We start from the raw sequence: 14,394 nt of genomic DNA on the forward strand, positions 1-14,394 counted from the left end.
TACCTCGAAACCTGAGCTGGAATACAGGCCCGCCCCATTTATCACCACCTTCAAAAACGACAGCATCTGAGCTTTTTGCAAGCACTGCGTAGACCCACGATAGCTTAGAGCGCTGTGGTTCTCTACAGAGTTTCTCATCGAGATCTTATAGACCGTGCATTGTTTAATTTTGCGCTTTTTCAATTGTCTTGTACCAAGCAACTACCCTGCTTGACGCGATTATTGGACTAGCCAGCACGCGTCAAAATCCACCTCAGCGCCGCCGCAGCGACTTCGAGCCTACGATTTGCGATTTCCCATTGTGCATCGACAAACTCTTTGGGGGGCGTATAGTACATGGCATTTTTATGCGCGCGATTAGGCGACTCTATTCATTATAATCACGATGGACAGCAAACGCAAGGCCAATGGGCCTTCATCCGCTGAGAACGACGACAGAGGCTCTAAGCGTCGTAGACTTACTGTAAGTCCAGGTCCGGCCCCCTCACAAACTTCGTGTATTGCATGCGCGCATGCGTCGCATAACTCAATTTAAAACGCCTTGATACCCAACGGGTCAATATTCGTATCACAGATCGCTGACTATCTGGCTAGAATGATTTCGATCTCTCAAAAGGTCAGACCCGGGAATCCACAACAGCGTATGGATTATCTTTTCTGGACCATCTTCGCAAAACTACCGACAAAAAGTATGGAGATAGACAGGATTGTTTCACCGACTGTACTGACCTATTCGGTAGTGGCCGTCTCGTCGCGACCAATTTCGAGGAGCTTCCACCTCGCGATGGCAATGATGACTACTACGAAAACACGCGCATGCCTATCTCAATATCAATGATCGAGAACAAACTGAATAATGGCGAATTTAAGAATCTTTCTGAGCTCGAGGGTTACTTTAAACGCATGATCAGCAACGCCAAGGAATTCTATTCCAGGTCTGATCCGGAGTTCGAAGATGCGGAACGAATCAGAAAGGCCCTCAGCAATTACATGACAAAGACGAATCCAGCTTACGAAGCTCGTGGTTATCAAGTTTTGCCTACCCCATTCCCTGATGAAGATGGTGCCGAGGATGAGCAGAACGAGAACGAGAACGAGAACGAGAACGAGAACGAGGACAAAGAGAATGGCGAAGATGAAGACGAAGACGAAGACGAAGACGAAGACGAGGAAGATGAGCCCGAGGAAGACGAAGAAAATGAAGACGATGAGGAGGAAGAGGAAGCGGAAGAGCTGCCAACCTCTCGCAGGCGAACAACAATCACCCTCAAGCGGAGGGGACCTGACCGTACACCAGCAAGAAGAGCATCGACAAGAGGCAAGGAAACCCCAAAGCCAGCAGTACCTGCAGCGAAGCCCGACCATCAATATGAGGATATGCCCTTCAAGGGCCTATCCTTCCAGCAAGCGCAAGAAAAGCTTGTTGAGGAAGTTATACGACACGAAGACCCTGGGTATGCACGAGCCCACTGATTGCCTGGACGTTGCTAATTTTTTTTAGATACGATGGCCCTTATTTTGAAGCCTTCATTAACCTGCCGCCTCGCTCCCTGAAGGAATACTACAAAGTCATCAGTGATCCTATGTCGCTCAGAAAGTTGCAGAGGGCAGTAAAGGGCATGCATGGTCGAGGTGGCAGTACAGGCGTCAGCGATTTCAAGTCCTGGGCTGCTTTTGAGGAGAAAGCAAAGCTACTGTGGACTAATGCATACTTTTTCAACGAGGAGGGAAGCGAAATATACTCTGTCGCTCAGGAACTCGAGGTTTGTCGTTAAAGTTATGCATGGTGGCATTTTCTAACTGGCTCAATAGGAGTTCTTTACCGAACAGCTCAAACAGGCGCAAGCCGATGTGCCAGAGCCCACTCAACCAAAGATTAAACTCAAGGTTGGAGGAACCAGCGACACCCCTACACCTGGACCGAAGAAAATCACCATTCATGTTGGAGGCCAGCGGGATTCTGCAGATTCCCCGGCGCCGGGTCAACAAAAAGAGGCGGCAAACGGCCTTGGTGTTAACGGTACAACGCGCACTTCTACGCCTGCCCAGACTATTAACTCTCAGCTAGAAAAGGCTAGAAGTACATCTATCTCTGCCCCATCCCCAAGCCCATCTACACAAGCAGCTTCGAAAACGGAAGAAGCTGCCCCTGTTTCATCATCAGCCGTTGTGCCACAGCCCCAAAACGCTCTCCCCGCTGGCCAAGCTACGACTGGAGTTCCTACAACCGCAACAGGCCCTATTTTTGCCCCTATCCCTATCGCACCACCTCAGCCAATAACAAACCCCTTGATCAACGGCTACATGGATCAGAAGCATCCTCGCCGTCCCGGTAAAGGTATTGCCTACCACTTACCTTGCCAAAGATGTCACTAACGATTTCAGGTCTCGATGATGCTCTTATTGAAAGTGTGAAAATACAAGTTCATCCAACCTTACAGTCACACAGTCCCGTACTAGCAACCGTCAAACCCAGCCCCAAGGAGATGGATCAGGCTGCTACCGTCAACCTGCCCTCTCATCTTACACGAATCCTTATCGTTACCGCTATACCAAACCATTTACACAACAGACAGTACAGCCTGTGGACATTGGTAAACAAGCAACCGTTCAAGCCTCTGCACCTCCAAGCTCCTGGCCAACAACCCAACGAGCGCGCATTCGAGGCCATGCTGCATCATGGGATCAACGTAATCGAAACGCATCTTATTGCCGCGATTCCCCAAGATGAGCGTGTGCCAGGGGGTCCGGAGGTTGAGCTCGAAGTGTTCACAATCACCGTCAACGTGCTGCGGAACTAGATGTCTCACGTGCGTCAGCCGGAGTATGGCAGAATCATGGTAAATACAAGTATGGTTATGGGACCGCCCGCTCTTCCCATGCATATGGATTAAGTGCGAAATGCGCAGGGTGAGGTTTTCGGTAATACCTTTTTACGAGTAGGGTACTGGATGAATGGCATTGGTGTTGCGGGTACATGGATACAGAGTCTTGTTTCGTTTGCGGCACAGGCCTAAGGATATAGGGTCAGAGGGCGTATTTAAATCTTCTTGGTGCTTCACTGTACAGTACTGTTTACGTTGTGTGCCTAATCGAAGTTGATATGGGTGTTCCTCGAAGTTTAATGTGATGTCGGAAGACGCAGCTTCGTCACGAAAAATAGGGCTCTTAGAGCAACCTTAATCTCACACAAATACAAAAGCAAGACCTGCTATGTGCCTAATCGAAGTAGATCAATATCGAATACTGATACTCCAGACTCCTGTGGTATCTCAAGTCAAACCCCATCCCCAGCGCCGCGCATAGCCTAACCCAAATATTCGTGTTTGCTGTATAAATATGCAAATTAATCTAACCAGGCGCAGGTCGCTGTCTCAATTGCATCAAGTGCTTTAGTCGGGTCTGAACGGCAACATACTGGCGCGTTTTGGGATCGTAGTAACCTGCAACTAGGACAGCCATAACAGCCGTCTTTCCCTTTAGCTCGACAATACCGTCAACCTTGATACATCCCCTCGAAGGTAAAGTCTTTGTGGGTTTCCAATATCGCAAAAATGCGAATGCGCCAGCCAGGCTGGCAGCTTGGAGCCTGGGGTCAAGCTTTGCATCGGGGCCAAATGCAGCGCCGAGGATTTCGTTGAAGCCAGGAGGTAGGTGTGCAGGATGCGCTTTGGCGTCGTGTTTGACTACCACCCTAGGGGTTTGCTGTGGCATTGTGCCAGGAAGGCTATTCACTGGCACATGCTGCCAAGCAGATTCAGGAGGATCAGGCTCGCTTAGACCGATACTTTTCGCAATGTCTTGCGCCACCTGTTTTGTCAGGAAGCTAACAAATGTCCAGCAACCCATTGCAAGGGCCTTGGGGTAGAGAGCTTTGGCAAGAAAATTGGCAGCAAGTGAATCGATGGGTCGGTCACCCCAAAAGATGCCCTCTTCGTCAATCATAATTCTATATGGTTAGTATGGAGAGAGGCCGACTGCAAATATGTTTGAGACTTACCCAGAGACGTAATGCATAGGTGGAGGGGCGGGTGGGAATATTATGTCTAGCCAGAATTTCCTTACGGCTACTTCCCCTCCAAGGAGTTTGTTAAAGGCAGGATTTCTCTCCACGCCACGCTTGATTTCGCTTGCCAAACCATCTGTATCTCCGTTAGGTCGAGTGTAATTCATGACTCCAAGCGACTCACTTTTGATCTCCTGCAGGAGCTTCTTGTCCTGGCTGATTTTGACAAATGTTTGCCATTCCGGATCTGATCCTCGGTATGGGGGTTGCTTGACTTCCTCTGTCGTGAACGGAAAAGGGAGAAACAACAATGGCTCGTCCGGATCATGGTTAGCCTCCGCTTCTTCCTTTTCCTTATCAGACAAAGCTTCCCATTCCGCATCAGCCCAATCAAATAGAGGATCGAACACAACAGTGCAGAAAATTTGCCAGCAAATATAAAGTATAATAATTGTAGAAGCCCAGCGACTTAGTGGGATGTCAGAATCATAGTTGTAATAGCCATGCTGCGTGTGTTCTGAGAACGTACCGAAAGCGATCAAAGCGGAAATGCCATTTGAAACTTCTTAAGATCCTTTTCTCCTCAGCTGGGCTCATAGAAGGACCGAGATGATTGTGACTAGATGAATTCGGGTTTGTAAAATAGACCGGGTAGTTTTGGAGATCGGGCTTCTTTTGACGCCATGGTAAAAAAGATATCCGCCGGTCGAGAGGTCGAATTTGGTAGGTGAGTATTCGTTGAGCCGAAGGTCTGTACGGAGACAGAGCTGCTCGTCGCAGGACGACTTGTCGAGCTAACATGTTGCCTCTGTATTTGACATGAGGTAGAAGATCTGGGAGAAGAGAGGTAGTTCTGGTGGAATGAAGGAAGAATGCGAAACCTATCGCGGCATGAGTATTCTTCAGCAAGTAAAAGACATTCTGGTAATGGCGAAGACAGTTATTGTAACGATGGAAGTAGAGTCACTGTTCCACGCACGATTACAGAGCCTAGATGCCCACATTGCGCTTTAATGGACCGTGTGCGTCATAGAAGCACTGTGCTACGTTATGCTTGCCCATCATATATATAGCAACAAACTCTGGTCAGGCAGATCAATGTATTGAAAGAAAGGAATTATAATCATAATATTCAGGCTAAATTAAATTGGATATAAATTATTGTACTTCAAACTTTGCCTTTAAATGTTCTACTGTCACTGTTCGCTGAGACATTGAAACTCAATGCACTGTATGACGGAACAACTCCAAGCCGCTACCCGACACGTGCATCATCCCCTTCGCGTTGCGTATCAAGCTTGCGACATTCAAGCTATCTCAGCTGGACTAGACAACAAGCTTCATCAATATACATCAAAATGAAGCTCACCATTGGGCTCAGTGTAGCCCTTGCAGGCTTTGCTGCTGCCTCTCACCAAGCCGCTACCGATGTTGCCAAAGTTTACATCCTACGAGGATCCCACCATACCGAGCCTACAACGAGTCTCACCCCGAGCGAAGCACGCCTCATCCTTCACCAGCGTCTCGCCCCCGAAGGAGAAGGACCTTCATTCCGCGATTTCACCGACTCCGATGATGAGGAGAGAATCATTTCTTTAATGAACAAATTTGGCAAAACTCCTGCGCCATTGTTTTCCGATGACACGACCGCGACGCCGCGCCAGCTAGTTATCAACATTGATGGAATGCCTACGTTCGAGTATGAATCGTTCTTTGGCTGGCTCTTCAACACAAAGCCCGACTTTACTTTAGACCCAAGCAAGGAGAATGGAGAGCATCCTGAAATCTTCCAGAGCGTTATCGCCAAGATGCCGGAATGCCCCCTGAGCCAGATTGTCGCCATGAACGACAACTGTTTCAACGGTAAAGCAGCTCTTGCAACATATAGCCGATCACAGGTACTTGGATCCCTTGCACTCTTCTGTTTGTGCTATCTATCTAACATTGAGATAAGGATGGAGATCACCCCACCACCCTCCTAAACGAGCTTCCTAAGCTTCAGAAGCTCGCTGAGTCAGGCGAATTGCACACCACCTTGGTCTTCCTCCCCCTGGTGGCCGACCATGAGAACGATTCTGGCGAGGATCAGGACCTTCGACGCCGACAAGCCGAGACCGTCATCTCCTCTATTGAGGAGGTCCAGGAAGTGTCCGCTGCCGAGACCTCATCCGTCCCCGAGATCCCCAAGTTCTCTTCAGTCCCTTCATCCATGTGCTTTAAGTCTGAGTCCGAGTGCATGAAGACAACTGGCAACTGTTCTGGCCATGGTAAATGCCAGAGCAGGTATGGTAAGGGCGACGACTCTTGCTTCTCTTGCCACTGCCTTAACACCGTGTCCAAAGCCGGTAGCGTCACTCACTGGGCCGGGGGTGCTTGCTCTAAGCAGGACATCAGCGTTCAGTTCTGGCTCTTTGCCGGCTTCACCATTGCTCTCGTCACCATCCTTTATCTGGCCATTGGCATGCTGTTCAGCGTTGGCGAGGAGAAGCTACCAGGAGTCATTGGTGCTGGCGTGTCCAGGTCCAAGTAGAATGAGAATGGGGAGCAGAAAGGACTATGGGAACTGTCGGGCTTCTGGAGTTGTGTAAGCCGACCAAGGGAGTTTTCACAACGTAATGACTCCAGGGCGGCATGTATCATCATATGGTGTATTTGATATACGGGCGTACAAAGGCGGAGCTTGTATTAGGTGCCCCGATAAGGGGCTTCTTTGTTAGAATGCGTTTCAATTTTTCTGAGCAGTCACTGAGTAGCAAAGCATGCAGTCATTCAACCAAAGAGTGTGTCTTCCGTTTCAGTGTCGCGATGACGGGTCGTTTTCCTTTTACCTATAGTGTGATTGAATGCGCGTAGGTCTATGAAGGCTTACAGTAGGTACATGGAGTTTTCGGAGCCGATATCTCCCTTCTGATTGTATCACTAGGGGCATTATCGAGGAAACTTCGCGACATTCTTTGCAGCACGTTAGCTGGAAGTTGGTGAATTAGCTTAGATACAGCACTTCCCAACACTGGAGACCATTCAATTATATGCCAGATAAACAAACAGATATCATGAAACTAGCTCAACGTCACTGTATGTAAAATTGAATCTATTGTACATAACTGCTAACTTTGTCTACCAGTAAGGACGGTGCTTAACAGGTACTTATCAGAGGGTCCGAACCATCCCGACCCCTCGACCCACCCTAGAACGGACTTTCCATGGCCCCTGTCTTCGCCTTTCTCCTGATTTGACGTCGTTTCATAAAAGGGTAGTTGCCTACTAACCTGTCTATCCTACCTGCCTATTCAACAAGCTGGGCCTCTTCTCATGAGGTTTTGAAAAACTCCGCCGGACTTATTCTCTTTTTGAAGCTCCGCCGGTCTTTCTTTTTTTCTGCACGCTCTTTAACGCAATCGCAGATCTTATCTGAACCTAGTATGATGTCGAGCGCTGGTGGCCATAGACCCAAGCCTGCGACGGCTAAATGGGGTGCTGCTTGCGCGCAGTGCTCTATAGCAAAGGCCAAATGCATACGGTCAAACAATGCGCCTGGATCTAAATGCGACAGGTATGTTGTTTTCTCTCTACCCCCTTCCTTATTTGCATCTGCTCAGCATGTGGTCTTGTTGTGACGGACTCCGAGAGTACCGAATATTCGGAGGTCCATTCGCCGGGTCTACCGGGGCTCTTCCGGAAACTCTCCATAATTATCCGGGGCCATAGCATAAACGGGACTGACACAATGCATTGCATAGATGCGAAAGATTGGTTAAGAACTGTACTGAGCAGGTCCATCGGCCCCGGAAAAAGCGAACAGTCAAACCCTCGTATGTCATCCTAATCAACCACTTGGTACCTACTACATCAGTCTTGTGGATACCTCATGATGTACCGCATCGCCTTTCATTGCTTATTAACACGGTCCATACAGTAGAACTGCTCAAATAGAGGAAAGACTCAATGGATTGGTCAACCTCCTGAAAGCAGGCGGATTGACTAATGCCGACCTAGCAACTGATACTACCTGTATCCCAACTGAGGTAGACCCTCATGTTACTGATCAACAGAAGCCTTCGTCAAAGGAGAGTGAACCTTCATTTGTATCCAACACTGAAGGGTGGGCGATTCCTGATACATACAACTCTTACGCGCCGCCGCAATGTATCTGCAGACAGATTAGTGGAGAAGTTCCTCCTCCACCAGGTTCAGACCAAGAGCTTCTCAACCTCTATCGAAAAGAGTTCCAGGCTCTGAACCCCTTTGTTATTATACCTAATGGTGTTACAGCGGCCAAACTAAGAGAAACCAGACCCTTTCTCATGGCCTCTATACGAATGGTTACGTCAAATCGTAGTCTGCGATCCATGAGAGCTCAGATGTACCATTTGATGAAACACGTCGCAGACCACATGCTCATCCGATCCGAGCGATCACTAGACCTTTTGCTAGGTATAATTGTCATAGTTACGTGGTATCAGTATCACTGCTTCATGCATGCTCAACTTAATAACCTGATTGCTTTGGCCACTACACTCATTGGCGAGCTGGGCTTGAACCGAAGTCCTACTGTTCATGAACGGACTAGCTTGATGGTTGTAATACCATTCCAGCCCAAAGCGCGTACGAATGAGGAGAGGAGGGCACTATTGGGAGTGTGGTACTTATCATCATCGTTTGTTGCACATTTTCCCACATGATAGGTTTTTGTGACGCTGATTTTCTTTCTAGGATGGCAGTTGGCTTCCAGCGGATAGAGTCCATGCGTTATACAAAATACACTCAAGGTTGTCTATCTATGCTTGAACAGGAGAGGGAATATGAGACAGATGTGCGACTCGTAGCACTCGTTCGTATACAACACTTGGCTGAGCGCATCTCACAACTCAATGCCCCTGACGAACCTACAGAGGAAGTTGTTGGGTTTCCAACAGCGCCAACGTCAGCCTATGTTTCCGCGTTTCAAACCGAACTCGACAGGATACGGAATGGGTTGCCCCTTGAATTGCAAAACGACAGTAAGTGTTCTTTGAGTTGACTCCTTGCCTGACGTCACTAATCTTGCTTCTTTAGATGTGATAAAAATGTTTCTCAATGCAGTAGTACTCCGTCTATATGAACCCCCTTTACTTGATACTTCTCGAATAATCTCAATGTCGGAATCTTTGACAACTCCTACATTAGGGGCTGCCTCGGCACTGGACATATTCTACCACTCAAGAAACGCTTTGAAGCAATTCTTTGATCATTGGCTATCAATACCGATCTCTGAGTACCACAGCCAGACCACTGCGGTAGCCGCCCAACTGATCTATGGGATGACAATGCTTGGCCGGTGGACAAAATTTACAGCGCAGATCCCTTTGACAAGACCTCCCATGCCAATGCCCGAGGATACCAGCGCACAGAACCCGAACCTGGAACTATACAGAGCAGAATCAGAGCATTCGACGAGTGTAAGCCCAGCACATGCTACGCCCTCGGCCACAACGCCCATTGCGTGTGAAAACCATTCTCAAGCAGCCAGTCCCATCTCTTTACGAGAGGGCACAGACCCAAGACTACCGGCTGCAGTAGCTGCCTTGCGATCGCAGATTCAAACCCAACCAGGCCTACACTTAGACGTCACGGGGATACTATCAGGTATATATTCCAAGTTTGAAGAGGCCAACGCATCTGTTCAGGTGTCCTCAGCCGAACCTGGTACTTCAGACCACAACGTCTGGAGTATGAGCGCCATTAAGGTCAGGATCACAAGAGCAAAGCTGGAGCGGTGGGTAGAGATAGTTGCGTCTGGAACAGCGGCGCTTAAGATCCACGACGGCAATGTCCGAGACACTGAAATGGAGGATCGGGGTACGAGCGATAACGGGAGAGCTACGGTAGTTGGCACAGCGCAATCGGGCAACGAGATACACATCGACGATTTCGGAATGCCTGATTGGAACGAGATGCCTTGGAATCCTGATATACTTCAGGGGGTTGACCCGTCGTTATGGTTCGATGGATACCTGGATTGGGGAGCTGTTATGAGCTCTATGAGCAATAACGAGCAGTGAATATCACATCAGTCTCGGGCTTTTCAATGCAACTTTTACTCGAGATACGAGATCGGGACTAGCCCACGATTATTGTAAATCCATGAATGTCGGTATAGAGCTACTCCCAAGTCACACTGGCCTCGTGTATTAACGTAGAACAGGTCTACTAGTCTCACCAGGGTTGCAAACAAATCGCATGGAGCTAGTTGGGCGATGTGATACTTGCACTCAATAGCTTAACAGTCACGATTTGAGTCTGGTTAAGTAGGTCTCAAGTCATAGAGTCAGTCAAGATGTTAACTATTCCTCAAAATGCTGATAGTGTAATGCTCGTGCTCCAACTGACCGAGGAACCTTAATTTTGCTGATTAGATAGCTACTCTCTAAAGGATTAGTTTCTGTGCTACAGTGTTACGTTGAACCGGTATGTTGTGCACCTGTGTTAAGCGGTGTGCTGCGCGCGTTAGAAAGACGTGCTTTCTAGGTGATATACATGTCCCGTTCGGGTCATGTTTGCGGGCTTATGTTTTCTCGTTGCGACTTGCGATATGTAGACGATTTATTGCTTCGGTGAGACACCATCCTGACCCAGGGCGTTAATTGAGACATACATATCTATAGGGCTGGGCCATTTTTGAAGTTTATTTTGTGTAGGGGACGTCGAATGATATACGACGCAGCGACAACTCATGCATCTCGTCGCGTTGGCTATACACCAATGACATCTGACTTGAACGCTTCCCTGCCATCCATCTCATGAATTCGCCCTAGGTAGACGTCACACACGAAAAACACACGAAGCGAACGAAAAACAGAAGGAAAAGTGACAATGGGATCACAATTGCAGGTGCGGCTGCCAAGATTGATTTCGCTGTGGTCATCATGCCACCCAACAGCGGATAGGATGCTGTTGAGGCTGACAAAAAGACCCAAAGGCAGAAGATGATATCCTCGTTGGGGATAGTCTGGAGCAAAAAAAGGCAGAAAGTTCCAATGGTCTTGTTAACATTGTCGATTGTATTCGGTTGCTACGATTGAGGCCTTCTGGATCCGTCATCGCCTGTACGCCTTTTGCCTTTTCTTTTGGTTGCCCTAGAAGTTGAAAAGCCAGCTGATGCGATTGAAGGTGCTGCGCCTCCAATCTGTCCTCAAATTCCAATATCCGAGATAGCACCCCGGCGTAAGGTCGTCTGGGTGTGGATTTGTGTAAGTGAGCTCTGGAGGGAGAGATGGGAAAAGTGCAAATCCGACACTTGGGTCTTATAATAAGGCAACCGTTACGAGTTTCTTGACGCATAAGCGCGCGCCTTCTGGCTACTTATATATACGATGGTTTCTGACAGCTCAATAGTGTGTGTGTGGTTATGGAGGGATGAAGGTCTCTGTTGATCCTTGTCCTAATTGCTGCAATCCACGCTGCCCGAACTGTGATACTCGAAGAATCAACACACGCTCATAATATTCCCATTGATAAAGAGGTTCTTGTCACCCAAATACGTTGAAGTCGAGACCGGCCGAGCATCCGATCTGGACCTTTTCTTGCATGTACCTGGGTACGAAGGTAAGATATTGGTTGGAATCGTCATGGAGGAAGAGGGTGGGGAGGAAGGGGAGGTCGGATAACATGTTTACCAGACTCCTCATATTCATTAGAATGCTCCACAAGATTGTTTCTTCTAGTTGAGAAAGACTCTACCTTGTCCCCTTTTGGTGAAGCGAGCGTGGACCAAACTCCAATGAATGAAACAACTGACTGACCCAGGTAGTTACATATAGTTTGACCACGTCAAAAGGCCGGACCACATATTGAGCCATGTCATTTATAAGAAGGAATACAGCACCTCCTCCAACTCTACCAGTACACAATGGCCATTCCCGAATTGCATCCAGGTACTTTGGCTGGGTAGCCACAGCTACTTCCGTTATATGGACTGAGCAAGATGAATGGAAGAAGCAGTACAAGATGGCCAAGTACTCAGCTTCAGAGCACAACAAACCATTTACCGAGATGCTTAGAGAAAGGAATGGCTATGACTGCCCAGAGGTCTCGTTTGTAATGGATAGGCATCCGTCAACTCGTGGAGAACACGAAACATTATGTGTTGAAGCGTTCACCCAGGGTGCTGATTGGGTTCTTCTTGGCAATGACCCAACTACAACTCGAGGTCATCAACTAGCAAATGTGGAGGAGCCCAAAGCCTGGATATCGGATCGAAACTATTGGCTTCTTAGGGACGCTGCGGCCGACCCTCTCCCGTATGAGAATATACTAGGTCGTCATGAGTTCTATAAGGTCTTACAGAACGAGGTATGTATGAACTTAGTCTTGCCCTATCTTTGACTGACCTCCTCCAGCGGTTTCGTGAGGGTCCATTAGGAGAGATGATTGGCCCCATCCGGCATCTGTGAGTTACTTACTATATAGGCATGGGATATAGCTCTTACTGACCCTGAAAGATTTGTCAGTAATCCGGATGGAACAAGCGTTATGTCAATCTTGAAGACAGCAAACCAATTTCAAGCCCCTGCTCTTCATGATCTTTTTGCAAACTACATTACAACAAGTCCAACTCCAAGCATCAAACTGAAAGTCTCTGTAAGCCAGGAAGATACCGAAACTCACAACATAGGTAGTTGAGATTACTGATAATTTATTTCATTACCTAGGACTTCTGGAACACCAGTTACGTTATCAGCTTTGCTTTACCATTTTATGCGATTGGTCTTAGCGGAAAGCAGGATAGACGTACTCTTCATGACCCTAAATCCATGTTCCGTGCTCGCTACACCCTGGATTCTTTGAATATACAGGAGCTGCGTCGACTTCTAGGATACTCAGAAGACTCCCCCTTAGAAGGAAAACTAGTACTACACGAGGGAGTGTATTCGTTTGCCACGACCGGTGTGACTGAGGAGCATTGGACGGCGTATTGCTTTGATGATGATTTCTATGAAAGTGAACCACGGCTACTAGAGGAAGGAGAAGAACTCGAGAGCTCCGAAGGGTTTGTTGACCCAATTATAGTGGAGGTTGAGGTGAAAGATACAGCGGCCCAGTGGCGTCCGAGGCAATATTCGCTTGTTGCTTTGGCGATGCAGCTTGATAAGATCCATGGACATCATGCGCGTATACATGATGTCTTCAAACACAGTCTAGACTCTTATGTATGTGAGCTCCCATATCATCGGAGGCTTTGCATCGTCCCAAAACCTTTATGTGTAAGAAATTTGACGGGGCTGACGTTTTCACAGACACCCAGCACCAGAGACGGCGGTCCCCGCAGGAATCTCAACCCTTCAAACAAGCACGACTGGAAGATATTCCCTGAACTATTGAGCAAGGTGATATTTTACAATACGAAAAACGTCGAAGAAATCGAGAACTTCCTGGCGAATGATGTCCAGTTGAGCTCAGCCGGAGTACCTCAAGGGGAGCTCTGGCAGAGTCTACGAAGCGATGTCAAAGCTATCAAGGCTTTACGCGCAATTGATGGAAAACTGAAAGAGCTACGGGACGTTGGAGACAAGCTTGAGGAGACAAAAAGATCATTTAAGGAACTCAGGCGTGAAGTATATTTTTTGCCCGTTGCTCTATCGTATTGATTGGTGATACTGACGTTTTGTCCTAGAGGAAGCTCGATCGTGCAGATGAACAGCAAAGCAGAGATGAAAGAGCCAAAGAGTTTGCGGTTGCAGCAGTTGTAATTATGCTCTATTTGTCCCTAGATAAGCGCAAGGCTAACATGATATAGTCATTTGCCATCCTGTCCTTGATTGCTCAAGTTTACAGTGGAAAGCCGCAGAAAGGCGATGAAGCATCCTGGCCCGGATACCTCTTTCTTGTGGCATCTTTTATCGTTATATGTATAGCGGGCATATTGTATATGCTCCGAAAACATGTTGCGTATTACAGTAAAGCGCTGGGGGCAAAACTCAATGGACTTCTGAGGATGGCGAGGCTGGGTCTACGGTACGATACAGTGATTCGTTTGGCAACAAGAGTTTTGGGTTGGACATGGCACCAGTCTGGATTTGGATTCTTTGTCGGTGTCTTGAAACAGCGTTTGAGAAGAGAAGAACCAGGACTCCCTGTATAAGAGTTATTTTAATCCAGTGTATCTGGTTCAATTCGAGTCGTTTTGTTAATCGGACGTCATTCTCTCGTCGGTTTAATTGACAACTGACATAACGTCTTAATTGACTAATTACAATAACATTACTTCCTAGGTAAGGCGGACATATGGCTTAAGGAGAGACCATTCCGGATAGACTGGGGAGAGTGATAACACAATCAGGTGCAAATACACGGCTGAGGCTCTAAGAAATTAAGTTATGGGAACTGAAGGACACACCCATGAGGTTGGG

The 14,394-nt window shown here is 47.8% G+C and overlaps 5 protein-coding genes across 5 annotated transcripts; 4 read left to right on the forward strand and 1 right to left on the reverse strand.

Annotated features, from left to right (window-relative positions):
- Nucleotides 1-385: 385 nt before the first annotated feature.
- On the forward strand, nt 386-2,801 carry FPOAC1_000788 (uncharacterized protein; the record flags this gene model as incomplete). Its single annotated transcript, XM_044845399.1, has 6 exons — nt 386-463; nt 595-689; nt 741-1,454; nt 1,502-1,763; nt 1,813-2,338; nt 2,386-2,801. The coding sequence occupies 6 exons, from the start codon at nt 386-388 to the stop codon at nt 2,799-2,801; spliced, it is 2,091 nt and encodes a 696-aa protein (XP_044711315.1).
- A 550-nt stretch (nt 2,802-3,351) lies between these two features.
- Nucleotides 3,352-4,807, reverse strand: FPOAC1_000789 (uncharacterized protein; the record flags this gene model as incomplete). Its single annotated transcript, XM_044845400.1, has 4 exons — nt 3,352-3,949; nt 4,001-4,142; nt 4,191-4,474; nt 4,536-4,807. 4 exons carry the CDS (start codon nt 4,805-4,807, stop codon nt 3,352-3,354), a joined length of 1,296 nt encoding a protein of 431 aa, XP_044711316.1.
- A 557-nt stretch (nt 4,808-5,364) lies between these two features.
- On the forward strand, nt 5,365-6,536 carry FPOAC1_000790 (uncharacterized protein; the record flags this gene model as incomplete). Its single annotated transcript, XM_044845401.1, has 2 exons — nt 5,365-5,904; nt 5,961-6,536. 2 exons carry the CDS (start codon nt 5,365-5,367, stop codon nt 6,534-6,536), a joined length of 1,116 nt encoding a protein of 371 aa, XP_044711317.1.
- Nucleotides 6,537-7,431: 895 nt separating this feature from the next.
- FPOAC1_000791 (uncharacterized protein) lies at nt 7,432-10,047 on the forward strand (the record flags this gene model as incomplete). The annotated part of the gene is made up of 4 exons (XM_044845402.1): nt 7,432-7,559; nt 7,923-8,611; nt 8,776-9,006; nt 9,062-10,047. 4 exons carry the CDS (start codon nt 7,432-7,434, stop codon nt 10,045-10,047), a joined length of 2,034 nt encoding a protein of 677 aa, XP_044711318.1.
- Nucleotides 10,048-11,842: 1,795 nt separating this feature from the next.
- FPOAC1_000792 (uncharacterized protein) lies at nt 11,843-14,126 on the forward strand (the record flags this gene model as incomplete). Its single annotated transcript, XM_044845403.1, has 7 exons — nt 11,843-12,337; nt 12,385-12,434; nt 12,487-12,625; nt 12,697-13,034; nt 13,290-13,599; nt 13,659-13,730; nt 13,782-14,126. 7 exons carry the CDS (start codon nt 11,843-11,845, stop codon nt 14,124-14,126), a joined length of 1,749 nt encoding a protein of 582 aa, XP_044711319.1.
- Between the last annotated feature and the right edge of the window lie 268 nt (nt 14,127-14,394).

The sequence above is a fragment of the Fusarium poae genome, chromosome 1 (genome assembly GCF_019609905.1).
Source record: "Fusarium poae strain DAOMC 252244 chromosome 1, whole genome shotgun sequence".
NCBI classification, from domain to species: domain Eukaryota; kingdom Fungi; phylum Ascomycota; class Sordariomycetes; order Hypocreales; family Nectriaceae; genus Fusarium; species Fusarium poae.